Below are 12738 nucleotides of genomic sequence, written 5' to 3' on the forward strand. Positions count from 1 at the left end.
CAAATGGTTAGACTTTCTAGTCTTCTCGGATAAGGACGATAAGCCGTAGGTCCCGTCTAACAAGCCCTTGCACATGTAATAAATCTGTGGGACGTTAAAGAACCCACACACTCTTCGTAAAGAGTAGGGCACGTAGTGCCCGGTGTAGTGGTCTATCTCACTTTCACACTCATGTATGGGGGCATCATTACTCATTCCTTCATTACTTGTAGACTGCACCTTAAGCAGTCTGGCAAAGTCCCCCAACCAGTCTTGTAAATTATCCCTGAAAAGCCCTGTGGGGAGTGGATAATAAGATATTTACAATTTACAATTTGGCTGCTGACAGCCAAGGTTCAGTTCTGCGCTTCTGAAATGGTCTTGAAGAGATTTGGTTAAAATCTGCCCTGCGAAAACAGCCGTCTCTCCTCGCTCCTAGACACTAGGGAGGTCTCGTTTCCCTCCTGGTGAAACGGCTGTTTTCGCAGGCAAGTTGAAATCCAACTTGAAGGACAAAACAATTTTACATCACAGAAACAAAACTAACCATTATTGTCGAAGTTAACTGACCGCTATTAAAGTGGATTCATTTTGCTCAAGAGAAGATCTTGTTTTGCTACAATGGCACTCACTCGACGCTTTGCAGAGAGCTCTGTAGGTAAGTTAACTAGCAAAGACTCCTGCGACCGTCTGGGGACTGGGGAAAAATGGTCAATAACTGACCGGCGCATCCCCCGTAACGATCCAAGAAGTCTTTGAGAAAGCTAACTCGGTCCAGTCTCCTCGTTTCTTAAGTGGCGAGTTAGTGCACTGTATCGGTACATTAAGGAGCTTAAGCAACGACGACGGCGACGTCAACGAGAACGGCAAAAAAGCAATAGGTTTAGATCGGCAAAACAAAAACTTTGCACACGCATCACGCTTTTTTCGTGTACATTTCTTTGCCGTCACTGGACGACTACGACGTTAGATGCCTAATTTCACGTTTTGTACAAGACGTGATCACAAGGCAACGACTTTCTTTTTCTTTTCCTGAACCTCGATACTGTCTTTTAGAATTCAATTCCAAAAAAAATTGCCAAAAAAATCCGATAAGCCCGATAAAGCCCGATAAAATCCGACAGCGCAACTGTACCTTTGAAGTGACTATTTCGTAACTGTCGCCGTCGTTGTTACTTAAGCTCCCTAATTTCTTCACGAAGAGCCAGCCTTCGATTCAGAAGGTCTGACGATTTACCTGGTATTTTGTGGCCAGAGAGGAGCGCAAAACGGATCGTTTAGATTGTGTAAACTGGGTAATGCGAAATCACTAGCCAGATGTTGTGGCATAATCGTAATAAATACAATACTACATTTGATTTCTTTGTTACAGTAGTACTACGAACACATTTCCTTTATTTCTTACCCTTGATGGTTGGTGGCGCTGTGACAGCAGCCGAAGCATTAGTGATATGACTAACAGTCGGCGAGACATCAGCAGGAGTAGGTTCAACGGACGAACTCAAGATTGACGATCTCTGTGGTGCATGTTCACTTACAGAAGACCTCATCAAAGGCTTGAAATGGGATGATACCACAACAGAGTTAACTTGATGTAACCGTCCTACTATAGGGGCTTCAGATGAAGTCGACAACAGGCTTGATAGAGATGGCGTTACTGCTGAGCTTGTTGGAGATGCAGCCATCACAACAACAGCCTGAGATGATGTGACCGCGGAGGCACCTTGAGATGTGACTGGCGCCATTTCGGCAGGAGATGACCGTAATTCTCCATCACCAATGTGACTTGATACCTTCTCTGAAATTGCCGATGAACTGGGAAGTACATTTATGGAATCTGTGGAGAAGAAAACGTCTTAACTTCCATGTTGTGACAGACTTTATTCCCAGAGAGTTTGAAGCTCACTAATATAAGTTTGGAATAAAAAAAAAACCTCTTGCGCGTTCAAGGAATAACTTAGAGACCAGCAGTGGGTACAGTCTGAGGACCGGCGTCACTCACTGGGACGACGTCTCTCTCGGGAGTTTGCGACTCGAGGAGAAGCTGAAATTCAGGCAATAGACTCAATGTTTGACAATTGATCCATCAAAATGGATACACTGTTCTGAGAAAACAGCCGACATCTCGCGACGCCACCGGCACTGGTTTCCCGAGAAATGACATCTAAGAAACGAGCGCAAAAATTCCATACTGGTGACGCACCAACCTCATTCCCAGGGTCCTCTCCTATCCGTCCCTCTCTTGCGCGTGCGCTCCGCAGGGACGGGTAGGAGAGAACCCTGGGAACGAGGTTGATGGCGCGTCTCTACCCAGATCTAGGTAGTACTTCCCATTGGTTGTAATCATAGCAGTTTAAGGCCTCACTCGAACAATGTTTTACTTTCCAACAATTTAGTTTTCTCTAAGATAACATTTCTGATCTGGCGAGTCCGATTCCGTAAAGCGTATGACTACGATTACGGCTTCGTCTCTAGGGAAAACCAAACATTAGTTTTTAAAACTTAAATTACACTCACCACAAGAAAATGATCCCTCCTTGAGTTTGTCGATCGAAATTCCATTAAGGTCGCCCGAAGATTCTGAGCAATACCCTTGAATAACAATGCCTTTTTCTTTAAGTGTTTTCCAATATTGGTAAAACTGGCAATCACATTTCACAGGATCTCTTAGTAGTCTATCAAAAACAAACAAACAAAGCACTTAGAAGTGTTTTGAAGCTATGAACCCTCCATGCAGTCTACGTATGGAAAACCATTTCAAAAGAGAAGTTTATATTTCCCTTGAATTTTCATTTTAAACGTTTTGAGCATGTTTGCGTGTTTTTAAAATATATCACGTAACACAAAAAATGTCCTAGCATGTAAACTGCAGATTTTAATACTCCACTTGGTTTTAGGCTTTCCGCCTATTTTCAGGAGAGCCGGACAAAAGCCTCTACCAATATGATTACGTTAACAAACCACTGGCCTGCAAATACAGTCGTCTCTCCTCGATCGTCGCGCGATGCTGCGGTAGGAACGTTTCCTGGTGGTGACGAGCGAAGAGAGATGGCTGTATTCACCGGCTTACAAGACAGGTATAAAACGTGAGAGTACAAAGTTCAATATAGGTATTTGTTTTCAGCTTGTCTTATAAAATTTTGCAGGGGGCAAAAAGCGTTGTCATTTTCCCTTAATTTCTCAGGGGTCATCTAGAGTAGATATTAAAAAAAGCATTATGCATTTGGTAATCACGGGTAATGGCAAAAATGTAGGTGGGAGGCGACATTCCAACGTCATGAGTTGGAAGTGAGTTCACACTGCCATTTTTCCATTTCGCCCTATGTAAGGAAATGTCAAGAAGTCTTGGATTCTGGATTCCACACCGTGGATTCCGGATTCTTTGTCAGTGGAACTTGGATTCCGGATTGCAATCTTTAGTGGGATTCCAGATTGCAAAGCCCAGAATTCCCGATTCCACAAGACAAATTTTCAAGATTCCGGATTCCACAAGCAAAAATGTCCCGGATTCCAGAATCGGCATTCCCATATATGTGGCCATTCCATTGGTAGTCGATATGACTGCGGCTTAGTTGCGTGTCTCACGTGTACAATATGACAGAACACGTTAACAACTTGTAGAAGTATGAATCATAGGGAAGAAAACCCTAGAGAAAGTGATTTTTTTTATTGGTTGAAAAAGGAGTTATGATAACGAGAAGAATTCAAACCTTTACTCGGCTAAAGTTTTCAGATATGTGTCACTATTTCTACTGTATCGAGCTGTGAAAACCCTAACCCTAACTCAACAATCATGCAAGAACAGGAACCACGCCAACGTGCGTACATAGCACGAAAGGTCACGCTGAGAACATCACAATGATCGTAACAATACCTCTCGATCGGATTATTTTTAATCAGATAATAGGATACTACCTTTATTTACATTATTCAAGGGGAACTGAACAAAACTTTGGCCTGCCGTTTGTTTACAATTGCAAGAAATACTAGAAATAAGCGAGAGAGACTTAGAGTTCCGATAGAATTTATGCGTGGTTGAACTGTGAGTCGAACGATGTTCTTGTCTATGCCGATCTATGCCAGTTCTTTCTAGCAAATGTGACACGCCCCTTCACGGTCTAGAGTTTGAGCAACCATCCGCGCGTGCAATGTAAACAAAGAGCGCAAACCGATTTCAAATTTATGCTTTCTTCATGATTAACCATCCGCGTACCATTTTTTCACTCTGGCCGAGACTTCGTTGAAGAATGCGCGCTCTGTATCATTTTTCATCTCCCTAATCAAAAAACTTACAATCGATTACTTTTCGCAGAGAAGATTGACCAACTTTTACGAAATTTCTCAAGCAGAAAATATTCAATAACCCAGTCCATTCTCTCGGTCCGCTGGGACCACCATCTTGCCGGTGTACTTCTTAGAGAGGCGCCTGCGCGCCTTACAGAGGTATCCGTTTTAGGGAAGTGTCCGTACCGTCTTATAAAGAAATCAATTGAGAAAGAGCTAAGAGGTTCAAGACTGTGTTTAAAAAGAAGCTCATAGTCGGAAGCTTACTTTCTCTAACAACTTGTACAAGAAAAATTGAAATACAACTCTATATAACTTTGGCCTTTTGAGGCTTGCAGTAATATGTAGCAGACACTCTTACAAGTCATCACCCGGGGGGGAATTGGAAGGTGCTTCGTTTCGTCTGAAAAGAGGTATAAGCTCAAGCCAATAAGCACTGTCACACTTTTTAAGTTCGTTTTGTTGCTGCCAGAATGTTACCCAAAGCTCAGTTTGGATGGCTTCAACCCCTTTCTACAATGACAATCTAGAAGCCTAGTTTTATTTGAACCGATTTCAAAGAGGTTATTTTTGGTTTCGCTCCAGACAAAATTAACCACAAGGATCAATAAAAAAAATGACTTCTATATGGCATTCGTCTGGGTTTTAGCATATGCCCTTTTATGAAGATTCATTAATGTGTCAAGAACGTTATGACAAGCACTTCCTCCCGAAACTTAAACATAAATACATATGAGCGACTAGCGATGAAAAAAAATGTCATCGCCGATCCTTGATGCCGAGAGCTCTCACAAGTTGTGGCTATGAGATAAGAGGATTGTATGTCAGGGCACACGGGGGCTTGGGTTTATACCGCCAGTAATGAAAATCCGAATAATTCGGTTTGTGTAGTGAATTTTAATTTGAACAATCAAACAGAAAATCGTGAAACGTCAATATTGCTTCGAAGCTTCAAAAACCTATCATGCCATGTTTAGCAATTAAACGTTTAACAAGAGTTTTAACTGGCAGATAACAATCTATCTTTCTGCTTTTCTTGTGATATTTTTTTATAAGATTTTCCCGCCAATCACACGATATTTATACCTAGTTAACATGCAGAACATTTTTCTCTTGATTGAATATTTGCATTTCGTATCTTGGGGATTCTGTCAAATAAACTCAATTGCTTATTTTTATTCTCTGCTTCTCGAGATGAGTACACTTTTCTGATCTTATCACGGGCTTAAGCCTTATTTAGAGACCCACCAACCGAACACCATATGATTTAAACAAAAAGCAAAACCTGGATTTTTTTTTCGACAGAACTATGATGGTTTAAACCTGGTGGTGATGTGATATGTTCCAGTTTCTTCGCTGTCACCATACTCGACGTGAAACGGGTTTCCTTTGAGGCGGACGAAAAATCCAACACAATATTATAATTAATAGTCTAACAAAAGAGAAACTGGTCCATTCGGTACATATAAATTATAAAGGTGAACCAATTTAAATATCTTTTTTATCAGAAATTACAGGCAATTCACAAAGTCTTCTTCCACAGGGTATGCCAGTATATGTATCCATCATGTGTCATCAAGTTGTTTTCGGGAAGGCATAGAATTATTATCTAGATATAGTTCCAAGCCCCAAATTTCCTACGAGACCCTACGAGAATTTCGACAAACAAGGGCCCAGAAAAAATCGATCTAACATGCAGCTGTGCCAAAAAATATCGTACAAACGAACCATCAATTATTATAATGAGACAAGTCGCACATAACATTTCAGATACGAAGCTTTCTAGCAATTCTGTCTATGAAGTTGTACTTAAGCGATCAAACGAGACGATTAATGACTTAAAACGTTATAAACTACACTTTCACAAAGACACGTGTTTTAGGACCAAATTGAAAACGACAAATTGTATAGTTCAAATAACAAACCAGATCAGTTACTTACAACGATGTCGTGTTCGCTGGCAGCTTGCTTGGGATCGCTGTGAATTCTTCGCCTTCGCAACTAACGGCCACTTTCAAGTCTGTTGTTGAACAATTACACGATACTGGACACGCAGTAGATGAAGTAGCGGCGATAAGAAGCGATGTAAGCAGTAAACAACGAATCAAAGCCATCGCACTTTACTCCGTGACTCGAGTAAGAGTCTGCACATCGAATCCCGAAGAACTACGACACAGTTTCAATAACATATGACCCCGGCCGGCGGTGTAAGATTTCCACGCGCCCGTCGATGCTTCACTTTTCAATATGGAGGCTCTTCGCTCTTGCATCGGCCACCAGTCCGATTTGGTCGCTGAATACGTCTTGTTGTGCCTGTGGTTTCACGCAATGATTTTGAATTTACATAAATTTGAGCGTTAATGAATGCGCCGGGCACTTTCTGTCGTGTTTCGCATGTATTCAATAAAATGCCCCGTAGCAGACAGGGATTTGGTCGTCATACAGACAAACGCGACGACAAATCCAGTGGATCAAATACCTGTCAACAGACGAAGACTTCACCCGGCCCAGACAACATAGATATTGATCCAACCAACAAGATGCCACTCACTACAATCCAAATTTAACACCTAACCGGTACCATAAACGAAAGTCATGCCCAATTAACTGATCCATCCGTCTTGAAAGAAGCCTGCATTTTTATAATCTTTCGCATTTCATTTTTATCTTGAAGTTACAGTTAAAGCATAAAAATATTGTTATTGTTATTTTTTTATATATATATTCCTGACAATCTTATTATTCAGAAAAAGATAAGAAAAAGAGTAGGTCAGATCATGAGTATAGAGTACTGATAGTTTAACTTCCTGCGAAGGCTCTTATTTGACTTTACGGGAGATAAAAATGTTGGTGTTTATAAACACACAAATAATTATCACATCAAGCATGTCAGGTTTGCTTTTAAAGTACTAAGATAAAACAAACATCTTGGCCTAGCCATCATGGCCTTTTAAGAAAGACGGGTCAAATATTCTAAACTCGCTCTAATTAAGAAATTTCGGCTTCCGACAAGAGAACTGTTGGCTTCTTAATATATTTGTGCACCTGCTTTAGCAATGTGTAAAAAAAAGTCGGACCTAACTGTTTATTATTATTATTATTATTATTATTATTATTATTATTATTATTATTATTATTATTATTATTATTATTATTATTATTATTATTATTATTTTTATGATTTATATAATTCTCAATGTTGTATAGTGCTTGATTCTTATTTCAAATGTTTCTGTAAATTATGTACATATTTTTTTAAGTTGAGTAAAATTATTATTATTATTATTATTATCATTATTATTATTATTATTATTATTATTATTATTATTATTATTATTATTACTTTCATTAAATCCTCAGCGAAAATTATTACGTAACTCGTGGTAAGTCGTTTTCTTCCTTTTTCGGTGGGAAGTTGAGGTGCCGGGACTCAGTCAAAACGCATGCCATAAAAATACAATGTGCGGCTGAGTCTTGGCTTTACTCTTATGGCCAAAATCCATTAGTCAGAGTGGACATTTACAGGAAAAATGAACAGTACTTTCGTTAAGCCCTGTTTATTTATTATTTGCTTATTTATTATTAATATACTTTGTAGTAGTTTACAACAAGAGTCAATGAAGTGGTATCCTGCTGGCACCCTGAAACTTCAATACATGTACAAAGTGATAAGGTTTTGGGACGATGCCGATTTTATAAGCATAACCAATATCAGATGCTTGCCCTAATAAACGCTAATTTGCACTTGAAACAAGGCTAATGAAAGATGTTTTGACTACAGAGGTTGCACAGCTTTTGAGTCACGTTGCAGTAAAACACATATCCCGGAAAACTGAAAGATTTTTCATCCAGACTAGCATTCTAAATTGTATATATACAATCCGACCACCGACAAAAAACGAGCTGCAGCCATTCTTTTTATCTTTTAAAAGAGTATTGCAAGGTCAATTAGCCAAGGTCAACAAATCTGGACTTTAATTATTCTACTATAAACTGCGCCAGTCTGGGAAAAAATTACCAGTCATCGCTAGTATTCAAATTAAGGGCCATTTGAAAACCAGTTTATTTTTACTAGTGGCAGCGCTTATGGTGCAGTTGAATTTTTTTGGTGTTTGTAGGTGGTTTTTAGCGGGTGTAGGGTTGAGGAGTGGCGAGAAAGTTAGCACCAGAACGCACACGCACTTACATAGAGCAAAAAAATACAGGATTTAACGGCCTTGATCTTTCAACTTTGAGCATAATCACTCATGAATATCTAATGATGTCCAAGCATCGGCTGCAATATGCGCGAACGTAGATCCCAGCACAGCTATAAGAAAACATACACTGCATGCCATCGCTCGAGAGTTTGGATACTGGTAGTTTCTAAAACAGATGTCTGTGAGTCTGCTGGTTCTGAAAATTCTGAGGGGGGAGTATTAAATCACGTGTAGAAAGGAGGTACTCTTAACAAGGAGCAATACTGTTTGAAAAGATTCTTTTGTTATTAATTTCACGAGTTTATGGTCATGATATTAAGCAGTGTATTGAATAAATTGAATAGACTCTCAAACACTTTAAAGCATTCGATCTTAACAAAAAAAAACGCATTAGAAATTAGTTAATGAACTCTTTATAGCTGTTAGTTTCTTTCCCATTCAAGAGATTTAATTGTCAGTTCTCATTTTTATGTTAATTTTTGTCCCGGATTTTTCCAGGGAAAAAGGGAATTGGTCTTAAGCCGCCCCGGGCAAAGAAAAATTAGACTTCGAGATGCCCTCTATATTTGTTCTGGAATAGCCTACAGTAAAGTGTGCAAAAATCGTGAAATTTGACGCCTACTGGGGTTTGCCCTCTGTTGAGAAAAAGGACTTCTCTTAAATCCACATAAGCTAAGTTTGAATACCGTTCCAGCCATCACTAACATCATAGTCCAAAAAACGTTGTTACGAGCTTCACTAAGTTGGCTTCATTAACTGAAGTACCTGTCGGCGCCATTTGAACATCATCTTATCACAGTGGATATAAAACTTGACATGATGAATGGCTCGTTCAGCGTACGTGATTGAAATACACTGACACTCACTAACTTCTACGGAAAAGAAACTACCAGCCCTAAGGACAGTGATCTATCTAAATTATCTCTGTCTCATAAACTTATCTTAAAAGGGCTTAAGGGTATCAAACAGGTGCCTGCAAACATCATGACAAAATATTCCTTTATATTAAATAACGCCCATGACTGAAGACATAAAAGTCTTTTTTCTAGAAGTCGCCCTGAATTTTTCTTTGTTTGGCTTGCTCTCAAATAAAACTAATTGAATAGGGTCTTTGAGACAGATTTTTAACACAAAGATAAACGAAACATAATTATGAACTAATTCAAGGTTCAATCACGAGGTGGAAGACTATTGATAGGCGATCAAGCGAAAGAGGTACCCAGTCGAGATACTGATACTGTAGTCACGAGAAGGGCGTATGTTGGCGCCACATTAGCGTGCCCACACTTGGCTAAACCCGTCTCAGAGTCTATTATAACGAAATGAAACGGAGTTTTAATCCTTGACTTTTTTAACTCCTATGCCATTGAAATGAAATCTTCTCCACCAGCGGTTAATGTTCCACGCGGTACTTTTCACTTTCCTATATCTTAAATTAATGTGATTTGTTTTTTCTCTTGCATGAATTTATCATTCGGACACCACTCTTTCGTTAAGGGGTTTTGTTACGCAACTGCACTTAAAGGGAATAGATCTCAGGCAATATGGCTAATTTGTACCAAACCAGCCGTCTATTGTTTAAAACTACAGTTATAGGTCTGTCCCATGTTCTGTTAAGTTTAAATTATCAAATCATTTATTCCGAGGAAAAATGGCAACATCGCCTCGCGGTCTACATTACTCATTCTCTATGTACCTATACGCGCAACAAATAAGGGCATTTTAAAGCAACATTTGCACGTACTTTTCAGCTTTGAGATGCATACCGCAAAGTTGCGCAATGTAGTTGGAAAGAATGTAACAAGGAATTTTTTTCAACAAAATGGAAATTTAGTTATAAAATATCTCTTGGGCCTCATATCATTTTCCTGTTTAAGAACTTCAAAATCACAGAGTTTTCCTGCCATTTATACTTTTATTACGCATATTAAAATATTTATTTCATCAAAGGAGGAACCAGCTGGCATCGTAGTTCTAATAGTTCGTTGATAGAAATATCTATTTTAAAACTGAAATAAAAAATTTATGGAACTGGGTACAATAGATAAGAGGTTTGTTTTGACTACTGGGCGTACCGAGACTGGGGTAATTATCTTGAGGTCACGCAGGCCTTATCATTCAGTAAAAGTCGTGAAACTTAACTGAACGCGTGGTATTAACTGCTGGAATTACAGTCTTTAAAACTGAATTGTGTTGATCATGACCTAAAATATTTAGCTGAAGGTGTAACTACACGCCTTTTGAAATCCTCTTAGGATTTAGAGAGCTAAATAAATGCCTTTCTTTGAAAATAAGAGTAACAGTCTTTTTTTTTACTTATTTCACTTTCGACAATGCTAACAACAAAATTCGAGACTTCACATGTCAAGTTGGGAACTGAAAAGCGAATAGCACCCTGTAAAAGGTAAAGCCTCCCGAAATAGAATTCGTTGAATAGGCAGACTAGACGATTTTGAACTGATTTACATATCTCCCTACTAATTAATTGATTTCAAATGACTCTGCTGGAAGATGAGAGTCAAGAAAAAGATGATTAAACTTTTCGCCTGCAAGCAGATTTTGGAGATGAAAAAATGCATGACTCGTATCTTTAATCTCCCTAAGTTATAAAATCGCAGAAACGGTTGTAACTTTTTTGAATAAGTTTGATTGACGCTTCAGAAAACTAAATGTCCCTCGACTCAACGCTTTCCTTTGCTAAAGTTGCTAAAAATGTGAGACATACGATACTGTTTTACCGTGACTCAGTACTTTAAAACATTTTCGAGTTGTCCTTGCATACACAAAAACGTTGCGTACAGATACCTTTGATGCACCTGTATTGACTCCCGGTAGCGGGGGAAAAATTATTAAATCAGGTTACTATGACTAAAGGGAATGGCACGGTAGATTTCCCATATGAAGCTTGGACTCTTTCCGGTGCCAATAGCTGAAATCTTATTTTAAAAGTAATCGTGTGTTATTCTTTTTGAAGAGGAGGTTCAGAAACAGAAGACAAACATCTAGTATATGTTAAGCAAACAAATCAGAAAGTGGTAGTAAGCTTAAAACTGTCTATATTTTACCCATCAAAATAACCATTTTCGTTTGCGACATAAATTACCCCCCGTTATGTTTCCTTTAGAAAATAAAATGACCAGTCAGGCGAGTAGGTGAGCCAGAGGTTGATGTTCTGCTGAATAAAGCAGGGTCAACAAAAAAAGTTTCTGTATAACTGAGACAACATTTCGATAGACACCCATGAGATACAATGGCAAGGATTTGTACTGGGCAATTGCCTCAGTCATAACTGAAACAAGGAGGATGTAAGTGAATTAATACAATGAAAACTGTCATGCATACTAAAACAAGACATGATGGAGTCACTAGCAAAGAACCATAAACGTGGGCACGTGCTGTTTCATCAACCGGTTTCCGTTAGCGTCACAGCGTATCACATTGTAAAGACCAAATGATTTTTTCTCTTTTTGGTGGATACCATAAGACTCACAAGAAAGCCAACAGCCCATTTTTATGTAATTTAAATATGGAGCTTCTAAACTTCCTTGTTTGCCCCCCAGTTTAGCTTTCTAATCGAAATAATGAGCTAAGTCAGCTTTGCGCGACTCCAGTGATTAGATTAATCTCTTATACGTCGCATTACCCTTGATTTCAATGAAAAGAAGTCGTTCGTAGTAGAACCTCGTTGAGGGCTTCAATGCGTGTTTTATGATGAATGCGGGCAAATTCAAAGATCGAGATTCGGGATCATGAAGAGGAAAAAGCGAGTGAGAATTTACTAAGGATTAGGATTATGAACGGCAAGGGATTTGGCGATTTAATGATGTGGGATTCAGTAAGCGATGTCTTACAGAACCGACATCCGAGAAAAGCGAGTTTCATTTTCTTTAGGTTCGGTTTAACGCAAGCTATCTGATCCACATTGCAGTGACATGATCATACCACTATCCGATTCAGATCTGCCACTACTTCTTCCAAGGTGGGGCAATCTGGACCTTCTGTGAGGCATTTTCTAAAAGGTGTGTTTACTTCGGGATCGAGATTAGCCGATGCTATAAATCTTCGGGATTACGGAGTTAATCGAAAATTTGGATCTGGATTATTGGATCGAAGAAACCTATTATATCGGTCGACCTCTTTGATGTAACACAATCTGATGATGCAATCAGTGCGGCGCTTAAAGTTGAATAAAGTACGTGTAGAACACTACAAAGCACGTGTTGTACTCTGCTGTGTTACCTTGGTGTTACAAACTGAAAAAAAAAAAAGAATTATA

General features: G+C 39.0%; 1 protein-coding gene across 3 annotated transcripts in view; it reads right to left on the reverse strand.

Moving 5' to 3' along the window:
• Nucleotides 1–6678, reverse strand: part of LOC140936471 (uncharacterized) — a 29530-nt gene extending 22852 nt beyond the window's left edge. For 2 of the 3 annotated variants that reach the window (XM_073385943.1, XM_073385942.1), the window contains exons 1-3: nt 6205–6678; nt 2497–2654; nt 1385–1816 (exon numbers count right to left, since the gene is read on the reverse strand). In XM_073385943.1, the coding sequence (XP_073242044.1) occupies nt 1385–1816; nt 2497–2654; nt 6205–6377 (763 nt within the window). In that variant the 5' untranslated portion in view covers nt 6378–6678. The remainder of the gene's footprint in view (nt 1–1384; nt 1817–2496; nt 2655–6204) is intronic. The other variant, XM_073385944.1, reaches the window with a different exon arrangement.
• Nucleotides 6679–12738: the final 6060 nt, after the last annotated feature.

This window comes from Porites lutea, chromosome 5 (assembly GCF_958299795.1).
Source record: "Porites lutea chromosome 5, jaPorLute2.1, whole genome shotgun sequence".
NCBI lineage: Eukaryota > Metazoa > Cnidaria > Anthozoa > Scleractinia > Poritidae > Porites > Porites lutea.